This window comes from Rhinatrema bivittatum, chromosome 1 (genome assembly GCF_901001135.1).
Source record: "Rhinatrema bivittatum chromosome 1, aRhiBiv1.1, whole genome shotgun sequence".
Lineage (NCBI taxonomy): Eukaryota > Metazoa > Chordata > Amphibia > Gymnophiona > Rhinatrematidae > Rhinatrema > Rhinatrema bivittatum.
Genome location: NC_042615.1, coordinates 4,784,965 through 4,800,922, shown reverse-complemented (window position 1 = coordinate 4,800,922; position 15,958 = coordinate 4,784,965). Strand labels below are relative to the sequence as shown.

Genomic DNA, 15,958 nt, shown 5'->3' with positions numbered 1-15,958 from the left:
TGCCACAGTGTCCAAAGGTCCACCCAAACCTCCCTAATTATAAAAGATTGCTAACTCCATAGATCCGGCACAGCTTACAGGCCGTCCCTGGCCTGGCCCTGTGCATTGCTAAACAACAAGACGCTTTGGAGAAACTCACTTCAGCGTTTCATCAGCTACAAGCACAGAAGACGCAAGGCACTACTTCCAGTAATGAAGGTCAGTTACCTGAAGTAACTATAAAGGCTATGGTACCTCTGGCTGCTCCAGTTTGTTTCTCTGAGAGATTCAAAGAACTAGAGGTTTCCTAAACCAATGCTGCATGCATTTCGTATTGCAGCCTGCACACTTCCTCACAGCCTACGCCAAGACTACTTATATTCTATCTCATCTTGATGGAGGGGCCTTGTCTTGGGCTTCAACACTGTGGGAACGTAAGGATCCAATCCTGCAGGATATTGATGGATTTCTAGAATTATTTAAATCCGTTTTTGACGATCCTGCTTGAGTGACTGTTGCTGGTTCTGACCTGGTGGACCTGAAGCAAGGCAACTGACTACTGGCTGATTTTGCAATAGAGTTCAAGACTCTTGCTACAGAATTATGCTGGGAACCTAGATGCCTGAAACCTCTCTTCTTCAGAGGTCTGAATACCCGCTTGAAGGATGAGCTTGCCGCTCGTGAGACACCTGACTCGCTGGATGAACTAGTGGCGTTTGTTACTAGAATTGACCACCGGCTTCGTGATAAGGTGAAAGAACTCAAGCCTATTAAAGAACCGGTTCAGAAGGAGACTCGTGCTAAACTTGCACCTTGGATGGTTACATCAGTATCTGTTGCCAGTGGAGAAGAACCAATGCAACTTGGTCGCAGTCATTTGACTTCAAAAGAGAGAAGACCGGAAGAGGCATGGCTTATGTATGTACTGTGGACAAGCTGGTCACGATGTCCCAACATGCCCTATTCGTCCAGGAAACGGACGGGCCAAAGTCCTGCAGGAGGATTGTTCTTAGGCCTTACGACGCCTTCTCCTCCTCGCTCTCTACCAGTCTCCCTAACTTGCGGACCGTCTACAATCCAGACTCTTGCCCTTGTGGATTCGGGGGCAGAAGGCAACTTTATACTTCGCCGCCTAGTGGAACATTTGAGGATTCCCCTTGTTACTTTAGAAGCTCCACTACTCTTGTCATCCATCCATGGAGAGCCTTTGCCCGGTGATGTGACTTGTCGAACCGAACCAGTGACTCTTCGCACCGGAGCCCTCCATATGGAGACAATTCCCTTCTTTGTATTAGAGAAGGCCATGCACCCTATCGTTCTGGGGTTACCCTGGTTGCAGTTGCATCAGCCTCAATTCGACTGGTCCTACTTGGAACTCTTCCGCTGGGGCCTAGGTTGTCATGGCAGTTGCCTTAAGGAAGTTTCTCCTGTTCTCTGCAGGCCTATAACTCCAGTGATGGCAGGACTGCCGCCTCAATATGCATCCTTCAGCAATGTGTTTTCCCTCCACACAGATCTTATGACTGTGCCATTCGGCTGAAACCAAACACTGAACCTCCTAAGGGACGTGTCTATCCACTCTCTGCAATAGAGAATAAGGCTATGTCCGAGTACATCGAGGAGAATTTACAGAAAGGTTTCATTAGGCCTTCAAAGTTGCCAGCTGGCGAGGGAGACGCCGCCGAGGTCCAAGTCTAGCTCCACCCCTCCAGGGGCACACACGCGCGAGAAAGGATCTTTAACGGCCCAGCACCTGGAGGCAACAGACAGCTCCTTTGATGACGTCAGACGCCGGCAAGCTACTTAAGCCAGCGTCTGTCTGCTTAGAATTGCTTTGCAAGAAGTTCCTCTTCAGAGTAAATTGCTGCTCCGGTGACTCCTGATCCAGTGGCTCCTGCTCCTGTGACTCCTGATTCTTCTGATCCTGTTCCAGTCCACGGTATATGTTTCGGATTCCTTTGCTTGATTCTCTGGCTTTTGACCTCGGCTCCTCTTTGTTCCTCCTGTCTGCTGCCTGCCTCGACTTTTGGATCGTCTTCTCATCGCTTTGCTCTATCGTCGCCTAAATCCCAGCGGTCCGGGTGCTCAAGGGCCCCTCCCGGGGTACCATGGAATTCCAGGGTGAAGCTTTTTCACGGTATTCAGTCACCCAGCTGCCAACCCGGCCTTCTCTTCAGTGGAATCCAACTACTCTTCTCCTCAAGGCTGGCCCAAGGGTCCAATCCCTTGTATCAACAACAGTGGCACTTCCATCACTTTAAGCTCCCTGTAATAACAGTGACACTTCCATCACTTTCAGCTCCTTGTACTGATAGTGGCATTTCTATCACTTTAGGTTCCTTGTAATGACAGTGACACTTCCATCACTTTAAGCTCCTTGTAATGTCAGAGGCACTTCCATCACTTTAAGCTCCCTGTAATAACAGTGACACTTCCATCACTTTCAGCTCCCTGTAATGACAGTGACACTTCCATCACTTTAAGCTCCTTGTACTGATAGTGGCACTTCTATCATTTTAAGCTGCTTGAAATCATAATGGCACTTCCATCACTTTAAGTTCCTTGAAATGACAGCGGCACTTCCATCACTTTAAGCTCCTTGTACTGATAGCAGCACTTCTATCACTTTAAGTTCCTTGAAATGACAGTGGCACTTCCATCACTTTAAGCTACTTGTTGTTACGGGGAGTGGACCCTTGGGCCGGCTGAAACTGATAGTGTACACTATGGGGACTCACAGTGGGCGTCGCAGCCTGGAGGTGGCGCTGAAGAGGTGTTCCAAAAAGGCTTCACCACTGGAAACCAGAGGTCCCCCCAGGAGGAGCCTGTAGGGACCCAGGCATCTTGGACTTAGGTGTGATCCTATGTGACCAAGGACCAGAGAAGCAGCCGAAGAGGTAGTCGACGGAAGCAGTAGAGCCCAGGAGGCCAGAAGAGATTTCACCCTTGGAAGCACGCGGTCCTCCAGAGGAGCCCTTGAGGACCCAAGCTGCTGGGACTTAGGAGAATCCTCCAGGCGGGTGAAGAACCAGGTACCTGTAGAAGAGATGAGGACTGAAGCTGGAGTCCAGGGACAGGCCAAGATCAGAAGTCCGAAATCAGATGCTGAAGACAAGCCAGGAACAGAAGCTGAAGTCGGAGTCAATGGACAAAGGAGGGTCAGGAGCCAGAAGTCAGAAGGCAAAACCAGGAACGAAAGCTGAAGCTGGAGTCGATGGATGAAGCAGGGTCAGAAGCTGAAGACAGACAGGAGTCCGAAGCAGCAACTAGCAACTCAGAAGAGTGAACCTCGTTGCAAGGCAAGGTCTAGCAGTGGCTGCAGGGTTTAAATGGCCCGGCAGCGTCTGACGTCATCCTTGGGGCTCTCCTAGAGTTCCCGTGCTGGACCCTTTAAATTCAGAGCCCCTGCGCGCGTGGGCGCGCCTAGGGGGCGGGGCCAGATGCAACGGAACGCAGTCGTCTCCCTCGAGGAGGGAGTGCCTCGGCCGAGGCCTGGCCAGGCCTAGTCGGTACCTCAGCAGCCCAGGCCGGCCTCAAGGTAAGTGGAGGAACCAGGGCACGGCCCGGGGATGTAACACTTCTAATGTCAGAGGCACCTACATCACTTTAAGTTCCTTGTAATGACAGCAGCACTTCCATCATTTTAAGCTCCCTGTAATCATAGCGGCACTTCCATCACTTTAAGCTTCCTGTAATGATAGTGACACTTCCATCCCTTTAAGCTCCCTGTAATGACAGTGACACTTCCATCACTTTAAGCTCCCTGTCATGACAGCGGAACTTCCATCACTTTAAACTCCTTGTAATAGCGGCATTACCATCACTTTAAGCTCCCTGTAATGATAGTGACACTTCCATCACTTTAAGCTCCCTGTAATGACGGTGACACTTCCATCACTTTAAGCTCCTTGTAATCATAGCAGAAGTTCCATCACTTTAAGCTCCCTGTAATGACAGCTGCACTTCCATCACTTTAAGCTCCTTGTAATCATAGTGGCACTTTCATCACTTTCAGCTCCCTGTAATGACAGTGACACTTCCATCACTTTAAGCTCCTTGTAATCATAGCGGCAGTTCCATCACTTTAAGCTCCTTGTAATGACATTGACAGTGGAGGACCCAGGGCAGGGCCTGGGGACGTAACACTTGTAATGTCAGAGGCACCTACATCACTTTAAGTTCCTTGTAATGACAGCAGCACTTCCATCATTTTAAGCTCCCTGTAATCATAGCGGCACTTCCATCACTTTAAGCTTCCTGTAATGACAGTGACACTTCCATCCCTTTAAGCTCCCTGTAATGACAGTAACACTTCCATCACTTTAAGCTCCTTGTAATCATAGCGGTACTTCCATCACTTTAAGCTTCTTGTAATGACAGTGACACTTCCATCACTTTAAGCTCCTTGTAGTCATAGTGGCACTTCCATCACTTTAAGCTCCTTGTAATCATAGCAGAAGTTCCATCATTTTAAGCTCCCTGTAATGACAGTGACACTTCCATCACTTTCAGCTCCTTGTAATCATAGCGACACTTCCATCACTTTAAGCTCCCTGTAATGACAGCTGCACTTCCATCACTTTAAGCTCCTTGTAATCATAGTGGCACTTCCATCACTTTCAGCTCCCTGTAATGACAGTGACACTTCCATCACTTTAAGCTCCCTGTAATGACAGCGGCACTTCCATCACTTTAATCTCCCTGTAATGACAGTGACACTTCCATCACTTTAAGCTCCTTGTAATCATAGTGGCACTTCCATCACTTTAAGCTCCTTGTAATCATAGCAGAAGTTCCATCACTTTAAGCTCCCTGTAATGACAGTGACACTTCCATCACTTTAAGCTCCTTGTAATCATAGCGGCAGTTCCATCACTTTAAGCTCCTTGTAATGACATTGACACTTCCATCACTTTAAGCTCCCTGTAATGACAGCGGCACTTCCATCACTTTAGGCTCCCTGTAATGACAGCGGCACTTCCATCACTTTAGGCTCCCTGTAATGACAGTGACACTTCCATCACTTTAAGCTCCCTGTAATGACAGTGACACTTCCATTACTTTAAGCTCCTTGTAATCATAGTGGCACTTCCAACACTTTAAGCTCCCTGTAATGACAGTGGCACTTCCATCACTTTAAGCTCCCTGTAATGACAGTGACACTTCCATCACTTGTAAGCTCCCTGTAATGACAGTGACACTTCCATCACTTTAAGCTCCCTGTAATGACAGTGAAACGACCATCATTTTAAGCTCCCTGTAATGACATTGACACTTCCATCACTTTAAGCTCCCTGTAATGACAGTGGCACCTCCATCAATTTAAGCTCCCTGTAATGATAGTGGCACTTCCATCATTTTAAGCTCCTTGAAATCATAACAACACTTCCATCACTTTAACCTCCTTGTAATGTCAGTGGCACTTCCATCACTTTAAGCTCCCTGTAATAACAGTGGCACTTCCATCACTTTAAGCTCCCTCTAATAACTGTGACACTTCCATTACTTTCAACTCCCTGTAATGACAGTGACACTTCCATCACTTTAAGCTCCTTGTAATCATAGTGGCACTTCCAACACTTTAAGCTCCCTGTAATGACAGTGGCACTTCCATCACTTTAAGCTCCCTGTAATGACAGTGACACTTCCATCACTTTAAGCTCCCTGTAATGACAGTGAAACGACCATCATTTTAAGCTCCCTGTAATGACAGTGACACTTCCATCAGTTTAAGCTCCCTGTAATGACAGTGACACCTCCATCACTTTAAGCTCCCTGTAATGATAGTGGCACTTCCATCATTTTAAGCTCCTTGAAATCATAACAACACTTCCATCACTTTAACCTCCTTGTAATGTCAGTGGCACTTCCATCACTTTAAGCTCCCTGTAATAACAGTGGCTCTTCCATCACTTTAAGCTCCCTCTAATAACTGTGACACTTCCATCACTTTCAACTCCCTGTAAGGACAGTGACACTTCCATCACTTTAAGCTCTTTGTACTGATAGAGGAACTTCTATCACTTTAGGTTCCTTGTAATGACAGAGGCACCTCCATCACTTTATGTTCCTTGAAATGACAGCGGCACTTCCATCACTTTAAGCTCCCTGTAATGACGGTGACACTTCGATCACTTTAAGCTCCTTGTAATCATAGCGGCACTTCCATCACTTTAAGCTCCCTGTAATGACAGTGACACTCCCATCACTTTAAGCTCCTTGTAATCATAGCGGCAGTTCCATCACTTTAAGCTCCTTTTAATGACATTGACACTTCCATCACTTTAAGCTCCCTGTAATGACAGCGGCACTTCCATCACTTTAGGCTCCTTGTAATCATAGTGGCACTTCCAACACTTTAAGCTCCCTGTAATGACAGTGACACTTCCATCACTTTAAGCTCCCTGTAATGACAGTGACACTTCCATCATTTTAAGCTCCCTGTAATGACAGTGACACTTCCATCACTTTAAGCTCCTTGTAATCATAGCGGAAGTTCCATCACTTTAAGCTCCCTGTAATGACAGTGAAACGACCATCATTTTAAGCTCCCTGTAATGACAGTGACACTTCCATCACTTTAAGCTCCCTGTAATGACAGTGACACCTCCATCACTTTAAGCTCCCTGTAATGATAGTGGCACTTCCATCATTTTAAGCTCCTTGAAATCATAACAACACTTCCATCACTTTAACCTCCTTGTAATGTCAGTGGCACTTCCATCACTTTAAGCTCCCTGTAATAACAGTGACACTTCCATCACTTTAAGCTCCCTGTAATGACAGCGGCACTTCCATCACTTTAAGCTCCTTGTAAAGGCAGTGACACTTCCATCACTTTAAGCTCCTTGTAATCATAGCGACACTTCCATCACTTTAAGCTCCCTGTAAAGACAGCAACACTTCCATCACTTTAAGCTCCTTGTAATCATAGCGACACTTCCATCACTTTAAGCTCCCTGTAATGACAGCGGCATTTCCATCACTTTAAGCTCCTTGTAATCATAGTGGCACTTCCATCACTTTCAGCTCCCTGTAATGACAGTGACACTTCCATCACTTTAAGCTCCCTGTAATGACAGCGGCACTTTCATCATTTTAAGCTCCTTGAAATCATATCGGCACTTCCATCAGTTTAAGCTCCTTGTAATGTCAGTGGCGCCTCCGTTTATTTATGCTCCTTCTAATGACAGTATCCCTCCATCTCTTTAAGCTCCTTGTAATGACAGCAGGGCTTCAGAGAAAAGGATGGAAAGCGGAGATGAGATACATTTAAATACTTCCAAGGAATAAGTACGAGTCTCTCTCAATGCAATTAGGGGACATGGGATGAAATTAAAAGGGATAACCTCTCGAGTAATCTTGGTAAATATTTCTCTACATAGAGCGTGCTGGATGAATTTAAACAAGCTCCTTGTGAGATGGCAGGGATGAGGACTGAATCAGAATTGAAGAAGGCATGAGACAGCTCAGAGGAGCTCTGAGGAAGAGGAGGAGACACTAAAACTGAGCAGGAGGTGTGGATAGGCAGTCCAGATGAGCCTTATGACCTTTATCTGTGTTTCTGTGTGATTGGCACAGTGCTAAATAATTTCATAATAAATGGCACATACAGAGCCTCAGTGTAATCTGCCTGTACTTAAATTAGACCAGATCTGCAGCCCAGTGTTTTCCCTAAGTGCAGCCAAGGATATCCTGCTGTTATCCAGATCTAAGCATGGCCACCGCATCCCCCGCCTCGAGACTATGACTGCATCATTCCATGTCTTGCTCTGTTGCAGCACCAGCGATCTCATGAGGACCCTGTGGCTCTTCGCTTTACATTTCATGATGTCATCACTGCTGGACCCCACGCTCCCTCCGAATTACGTTCTCTGCAGAGGAGATGTTTGATGCCTGGCTGGTATGCAATCCACATAGAACGATGGTTAACGCACTTCCCTGCTTCTCAGGTAACCAGAAAGGAGCACTGTTTGAAGGAAGGGGCTTTGTTATTTCATTCTGGGGAGTTCTGCACAAAACAATCTCTGGCACTGCTTTACTGCTATTCTAAAACTTCCACTCTGCCTCATTATCCACTTCTAGCAAACAGTCCTAGATGTGACAGGCTCTGTATCCCTGCACCCATCCCCTGATTTCTCCAGTCCTAGAGGTGACATGCTCTGTATCCCTGCGCTCATCCCCTGAGCCCTCCAGTCCTAGAGGTGACAGGCTCTGAATCCCTGCACCCATCCCCTGAGTCCTCCAGTCCTAGAAATGACAGGCTCTGTATCCCTGCCCCCATCCCCTGATCCCTCCAGTCCTAGAGGTGACAGACTCTGTATCCCTGCACCCATCCCCTGATCCCTCCAGTCCTAGAGGAGACAAGCTATGTATCCCTGCACTCATCCCCTGATCCCTCCAGTCCTAGAGGTGACAGGCTCTGTATCCCTGCTCCCATCCCCTGATCCCTCCAGTCCTAGAGGTGACAGGCTCTGTATCCCTGCTCCCATCCCCTGAGCCCTCCAGTCCTAGAGGAGACAAGCTCTGTATCCCTGTTCCCATCCCCTGATCCCTCCAGTCCTAGAGGTGACAGGCTCTGTATCCCTGCTCCCATCCCCTGATCCCTCCAGTCCTAGAGGTGACAGGCTCTGTATCCCTGCTCCCATCTCCTGATCCCTCCAGTCCTAGAGGAGACAAGCTCTGTATTCCTGCTCCCATCCCCTGATCCCTCCAGTCCTAGAGGTGACAGGCTCTGTATCCCTGCTCCCATCCCCTGATCCCTCCAGTCCTAGAGGTGACAGGCTCTGTATCCCTGCTCCCATCCCCCTGATCCCTCCAGTACTAGAGGTGACAGGCTCTGTATCCCTGCACCCATACCCTGATCCTTCCCGTCCTAGAGGTGACGTGCTCTGTATCCCTGCACCTGTCCCCTGATCCCTCCAGTCCTAGAGGTGACAGGCTCTGTATCCCTGCTCCCATCCCCTGAGCCCTCCAGTCCTAGAGGAGACAAGCTCTGTATCCCTGCTCCCATCCCCTGATCCCTCCAGTCCTAGAGGAGACAAGCTATGTATCCCTGCACTCATCCCCTGATCCCTCCAGTCCTATAGGTGACAGACTCTGTATCCCTGCTCCCATCTCCTGATCCCTCCAGTCCTAGAGGAGACAAGCTCTGTATTCCTGCACTCATCCCCTGATCCCTCCAGTCCTAGAAGTGACAGACTTTGTATCCCTGCACCCATCCCCTGAGCCCTCCAGTCCTAGAAGTGACAGACTTTGTATCCCTGCACCCATCCCCTGAGCCCTCCAGTCCTAGAGGTGACAGGCTCTGTATCCCTGCTCCCATCTCCTGATCCCTCCAGTCCTAGAGGAGACAAGCTCTGTATTCCTGCTCCCATCCCCTGATCCCTCCAGTCCTAGAGGTGACAGGCTCTGTATCCCTGCTCCCATCCCCTGAGCCCTCCAGTCCTAGAGGTGACAGGCTCTGTATCCCTGCTCCCATCCCCCTGATCCCTCCAGTCCTAGAGGTGACAGGCTCTGTATCCCTCCAGTCCTAGAGGAGACAAGCTCTGTATTCCTGCTCCCATCCCCTGATCCCTCCAGTCCTAGAGGTGACAGGCTCTGTATCCCTGCTCCCATCCCCTGATCCCTCCAGTCCTAGAGGTGACAGGCTCTGTATCCCTGCACCCATACCCTGATCCTTCCCGTCCTAGAGGTGACAGGCTCTGTATCCCTGCTCCCATCCCCTGAGCCCTCCAGTCCTAGAGGAGACAAGCTCTGTATCCCTGCTCCCATCCCCTGATCCCTCCAGTCCTAGAGGTGACAGGCTCTGTATCCCTGCTCCCATCCCCTGATCCCTCCAGTCCTAGAGGAGACAAGCTATGTATCCCTGCACTCATCCCCTGATCCCTCCAGTCCTAAAGGTGACAGACTCTGTATCCCTGCTCCCATCTCCTGATCCCTCCAGTCCTAGAGGAGACAAGCTCTGTATTCCTGCTCCCATCCCCTGATCCCTCCAGTCCTAGAGGTGACAGGCTCTGTATCCCTGCTCCCATCCCCCTGATCCCTCCAGTCCTAGAGGTGACAGGCTCTGTATCCCTGCACCTGTCCCCTGATCCCTCCAGTCCTAGAGGTGACAGGCTCTGTATCCCTGCTCCCATCTCCTGATCCCTCCAGTCCTAGAGGAGACAAGCTCTGTATCCCTGCTCCCATCCCCTGATCCCTCCAGTCCTAGAGGTGACAGGCTCTGTATCCCTGCTCCCATCCCCTGCTCCCTCCAGTCCTAGAGGTGACAGGCTATGTATCCCTGCACTCATCCCCTGATCCCTCCAGTCCTAAAGGTGACAGGCTCTGTATCCCTGCTCCCATCTCCTGATCCCTCCAGTCCTAGAGGTGACAGGCTCTGTATCCCTGCTCCCATCCCCTGATCCCTCCAGTCCTAGAGGTGACAGGCTCTGTATCCCTGCACCCATACCCTGATCCTTCCCGTCCTAGAGGTGACAGGCTCTGTATCCCTGCTCCCATCCCCTGAGCCTTCCAGTCCTAGAGGAGACAAGCTCTGTATCCCTGCTCCCATCCCCTGATCCCTCCAGTCCTAGAGGTGACAGGCTCTGTATCCCTGCTCCCATCCCCTGATCCCTCCAGTCCTAGAGGAGACAAGCTATGTATCCCTGCACTCATCCCCTGATCCCTCCAGTCCTAAAGGTGACAGACTCTGTATCCCTGCTCCCATCTCCTGATCCCTCCAGTCCTAGAGGAGACAAGCTCTGTATTCCTGCTCCCATCCCCTGATCCCTCCAGTCCTAGAGGTGACAGGCTCTGTATCCCTGCTCCCACCCCCCTGATCCCTCCAGTCCTAGAGGTGACAGGCTCTGTATCCCTGCACCTGTCCCCTGATCCCTCCAGTCCTAGAGGTGACAGGCTCTGTATCCCTGCTCCCATCTCCTGATCCCTCCAGTCCTAGAGGAGACAAGCTCTGTATCCCTGCTCCCATCCCCTGATCCCTCCAGTCCTAGAGGTGACAGGCTCTGTATCCCTGCTCCCATCCCCTGCTCCCTCCAGTCCTAGAGGTGACAGGCTATGTATCCCTGCACTCATCCCCTGATCCCTCCAGTCCTAAAGGTGACAGGCTCTGTATCCCTGCTCCCATCTCCTGATCCCTCCAGTCCTAGAGGTGACAGGCTCTGTATCCCTGCTCCCATCCCCTGCTCCCTCCAGTCCTAGAGGTGACAGGCTCTGTATCCCTGCTCCCATCCCCTGATCCCTCCAGTCCTAGAGGTGACAGGCTCTGTATCCCTGCTCCCATCCCCTGATCCCTCCAGTCCTAGAGGAGACAAGCTATGTATCCCTGCACTCATCCCCTGATCCCTCCAGTCCTAAAGGTGACAGACTCTGTATCCCTGCTCCCATCTCCTGATCCCTCCAGTCCTAGAGGAGACAAGCTCTGTATTCCTGCACTCATCCCCTGATCCCTCCAGTCCTAGAAGTGACAGACTTTGTATCCCTGCACCCATCCCCTGAGCCCTCCAGTCCTAGAGGTGACAGGCTCTGTATCCCTGCACCCATCCCCTGAGCCCTCCAGTCCTAGAGGTGACAGACTCTGTATCCCTGCTCCCATCTCCTGATCCCTCCAGTCCTAGAGGTGACAGGCTCTGTATCCCTGCTCCCATCCCCAATCTTGCCAGTCCTAGAGGTGACAGGCTCTGTATCCCTGCTCCCATCCCCTGATCCCTCCAGTCCTAGAGGTGACAGGCTCTGTATCCCTGCTCCCATCCCCTGATCCCTCCAGTCCTAGAGGTGACAGGCTCTGTATCCCTGCACCCATCCCCTGAGCCCTCCAGTCCTAGAGGTGACAGGCTCTGTATCCCTGCACCTGTCCCCTGATCCCTCCAGTCCTAGAGGTGACAGGCTCTGTATCCCTGCTCCCATCCCCTGAGCCCTCCAGTCCTAGAGGAGACAAGCTCTGTATCCCTGCTCCCATCCCCTGATCCCTCCAGTCCTAGAGGTGACAGGCTCTGTATCCCTGCTCCCATCCCCTGATCCCTCCAGTCCTAGAAGAGACAAGCTATGTATCCCTGCACTCATCCCCTGATCCCTCCAGTCCTAAAGGTGACAGACTCTGTATCCCTGCTCCCATCTCCTGATCCCTCCAGTCCTAGAGGAGACAAGCTCTGTATTCCTGCACTCATCCCCTGATCCCTCCAGTCCTAGAAGTGACAGGCTCTGTATCCCTGCTCCCATCCCCTGATCCCTCCAGTCCTAGAGGTGACAGGCTCTGTATCTCTGCTCCCATCCCCTGATCCCTCCAGTCCTAGAGGTGACAGGCTCTGTATCCCTGCTCCCATCCCCTGAGCCCTCCAGTCCTAGAAGTGACAGACTTTGTATCCCTGCACCCATCCCCTGATCCCTCCAGTCCTAGAAGTGACAGACTTTGTATCCCTGCACCCATCCCCTGAGCCCTCCAGTTCCAGAGGTGACAGACTCTGAGTTCCTGTGCCCATCCTATGAATATGGCCGGTTAAGAATGAAGTTATCCATATACACAGTGCAGGATTATTTTAGGGCTGTGCGGAGACAGTCCTGGAGTTATCCTGTTACGTTACCAGTGTTATCTAGCTAAGGGGCTGATGCAATTATGTGCGCTGAAAGCAGGCGCTGTCTCTTCAGCGCCTGCTTTTTTAACGCATGTATGGCGCTCGCAAGGTGGCCATTTTCATTACTGGCAGACGGCCGGTTATGAAAACCAATGCTGAGTTTACCGGCGTCGGTCTTCATAACTCGGTGGTCTACCGAGTTATTTTTATTCTTTTACTTTTAAAATGAAGTACAGAAAAGCTGTTTTTCTGCTTTTCTGTGCTTCTTTTCAATGCGCTCAGCTATTAACGTCTGCTCTAGGCAGGCATTAATCTCTGAGCGATAAATGTGCATCTGAGACACACATTTATCTTTTTGCATTCGGAGTGAATGAGTAATAGCCTCGCTCAGATGCATTTGCACGTGATGAGCGCTATCTCATTCACTCCACGTCAGACGCGCGTTAAATAGGCGCTAATCCCCCTATTGCATTAGGGGGTGGATTAGCGCCTATTTATCCCGCGTCCATCTGAGGGTTATACAGTGCACTTGGCTGAGCGCACTATATTGCATCGACCCCCTAAGTTAGCCAGATAACTCTGCTCCACCTCAAATGTCTCCAGCTTACCCCAACCTATCCAGCTATAATTTTAGCCTGATAAGGTGAGGTGATCAAATGAACAGGAAATTGAAAACCCCAGCTATTCTCCCACTAAGACCTAACTTAGCCAGCCAAGCCCCTTTGACTATGTATCCCTCTGCATTGAAATAGACTGGAGTGATCTGATGTTCCTTCCATGCATAAGGATGAGCATGAAGAGCAGAATGAGAGAAAGAAAGGAAAATAAAGACTTTCCCACAGCATTAAAAGTCTTCTTTCCTTTGATCCATTCCCATAATCCCTTCATGGTGCAGGACAAATGTTAAGCTTCTTGAATGCTGTGACTCCAGGACAGGTAATCCCCTGATGTGTGCTTCAGGAACAGCGACTTCTGCTAAATCTCTTTCGTTTCACCTTGCAAAACCCAAACAAAGCACAAATTGCATCTGTCTCTCCTTCAGGTTTCAAACGGTTCTTCTTCCTGGCTACCATCTTGTGAATAATAAAGAGGGTTGTTTTTTTTATTTTTATTGTAAGCTGTTCATTTGTTAATTATGTGGTGCTCGTCACCAGTCCTCACCCTAGGGTTGCATTCAAGACCAACTTCTGTGAAACACCTCTCAAAAGACGTCTCGTGCACCTTAACCGCTCGCCGTGGCTGGATCGAGGCTCCGTGGAGAGAGCGAGGTGGGCAGCAGTAGGACCTGGCTCAGCTCGCTTTTGGCTCATTGCCTATTGCCCGGTGCTGTTGCAGGAAAATAAATAGTCAAGATTTCTGTAATAACAAGAGGATGGAAACTCGCATGAACTATTCAGATCACCTGGAAAGCATGAGGTCACCCAGCGGGAGGGGAAATGTGTGCGTTACTGAAGGGGCAAAAGTGATGGATCAGCAAGCTAATAGAGAAGTCGATTTTCAAAGTGTTTAGGCTCCTAATTTTGGGCCCTATTTACTAAGAATTTTTCCCATAGACACAAAATAGGAGAAAACCTTTAGCAAATGACCTCTTTTTGGGAGTTAGACCCCTAACTTGTCCTCTTTGAAAATGTTTTATGGGTGGCTACAGGGGCGGAGTAAGGGCAGGATGACAATCTTAGGAGCTTCGCACTGATTTCCAACTCTGGGCACCTAATTTAGGTCCCTAAATCCAGGCAGGCCTAAATTTAAGAGCCTAACTTTTCAGAGCCCAAGTTCAGATGAAATCTCAGGTGAAAACTAAGCTCCCTAAATTTAGAAGCTGAGACTTTTTTTGAATATCATTCTTATAGTAAGAGCCAAACAAACGTACAGCCCGAGCAGTTGAGTCTTTGGAAGTGAGAAAGGCTTTTCACTCTGCTGCACAGAGAGGACTAGTGGCAGGAAGGAAAGGAGGAGGAGGAGTGCCATGATATATAAAAACAGAATTGCAGGGTTTACGAGGTAAAGAGGAAGCACCGTGGGTTAATCTGCAAAAAGGGAATGGAGCACTGACCTTCATAACTTGAAATGGACAGAAATTTAATGGGGGATATTCACATAACTGCTATGAAGGGAGGTGCTATTTCTAGGGGATTTTAATCTGCCAGATGTTGATTGGGGCATCCCAGCTGCAGTGTCTTCTAAAAGCAGAGAGAGCCAGGATTCTTTGCAGTGGACAGCAGCACGAACAGTCACACGACTGGGTGATGTCATCCTATGGCGCCATCATGGACAAACCATAGCTCCAAAAATTCTAAAGAAGCTTTCTGAATACGTTCATCCCCTTACACCTTCTTACTAACTCGAGACCTCCCTTCAGTCCTTTTCTAGCTGCACCAAATTCCAGGAGGTGGGCGGGATTGTGTGGCTGTTTGTACTGTCCACAGAGAACCTCCATTATAAGTAAGCAACTTAACTTTCTCCATGGTAAAGCCGTACAGAGCAGCCACACAGGCAAGATAGGGGAGATATGATAGAGACATTTAGATATCTACAAAGTTTCCATGCACAAGAGGCTAGCCTCTTTCAATGGAAAGAAAGCTCTAGAACGAACAGTCACGGGATGAGGGTGAAAGTGGGTAGACTCAGGAGTAACCTTAGAAAATATTTCTTTCCCTAAAGGGTATTGGATACATGGAACAACCTTCCCATAGCGATGGTGGAGACAAGGACAGTATCTAAATTCAAGAATGCATGGAATAAACACAGGGGATTTCTGAGGCTGTGATGGAAATTGTGAAGCTAAATTAGGTGGGCGGATTTTATTTTATTTAAAATGTTTATATTCCACCCAAAACAGGAACACCTGTGCTGGGCAGATTACAGTAAAAACAATTATAATAATACAATAAACTAAACATTAGAACACTACATTAAAAAAATGTAATTAAAAATATGACAATACAATTTCCTTATCCAACTGCTCTATGTAGAGCACATTAAAAAAAATCACATGAATGTTTCTCAAAATAAATGGGCCTTTAGTTATTTATGGAAAAGGATTGCATCAGTGGTCAAACACAAGTCTAACAGCAAAATATTCCATAAACTAGGTCCCACTACAGACAGAGCTCTACACCGAGCTTCTTTCAATGATGGAATTTTTAACAAACTTTGATTTGCAGAATGGAGAGTAACAAAGGGTTCATAACTTGTAAACAGATCGAAAAATAGGGGGGAGCCAACCCATTTTTTGACTTAAATACTAAAAATAAGAGCTTGAACTTTATCCTTTGTTCAACCAGTAACCAGTGCAATTCTCTCAAGAATGCAGTCGCATGTTGCTAACGAGGCCTTCCAAAGAGTAATCTTGCTGCTAGATTTTGTAATACTTGAAGTGTCTTTACATGCATCTTCGGGGGGGGTCA

The 15,958-nt window shown here is 48.8% G+C and overlaps 1 protein-coding gene across 2 annotated transcripts in view; it reads left to right on the top strand.

Moving 5' to 3' along the window:
- LOC115074355 (bifunctional heparan sulfate N-deacetylase/N-sulfotransferase 3-like) overlaps positions 1–15,958 on the top strand; it is a 416,141-nt gene that overhangs the window by 338,670 nt on the left and 61,513 nt on the right. Inside the window, exon 11 of one of the 2 annotated variants that reach the window (XR_003852387.1) lies at positions 7,761–7,882. Coding sequence is in view for 1 of the 2 variants with exons in the window: in XM_029574134.1 (XP_029429994.1) it covers positions 7,761–7,931 (171 nt within the window). In the remaining variant the exon portion in view is untranslated. Of the gene's footprint in view, positions 1–7,760; positions 7,932–15,958 lie in introns of both variants that reach the window. The other variant, XM_029574134.1, reaches the window with a different exon arrangement.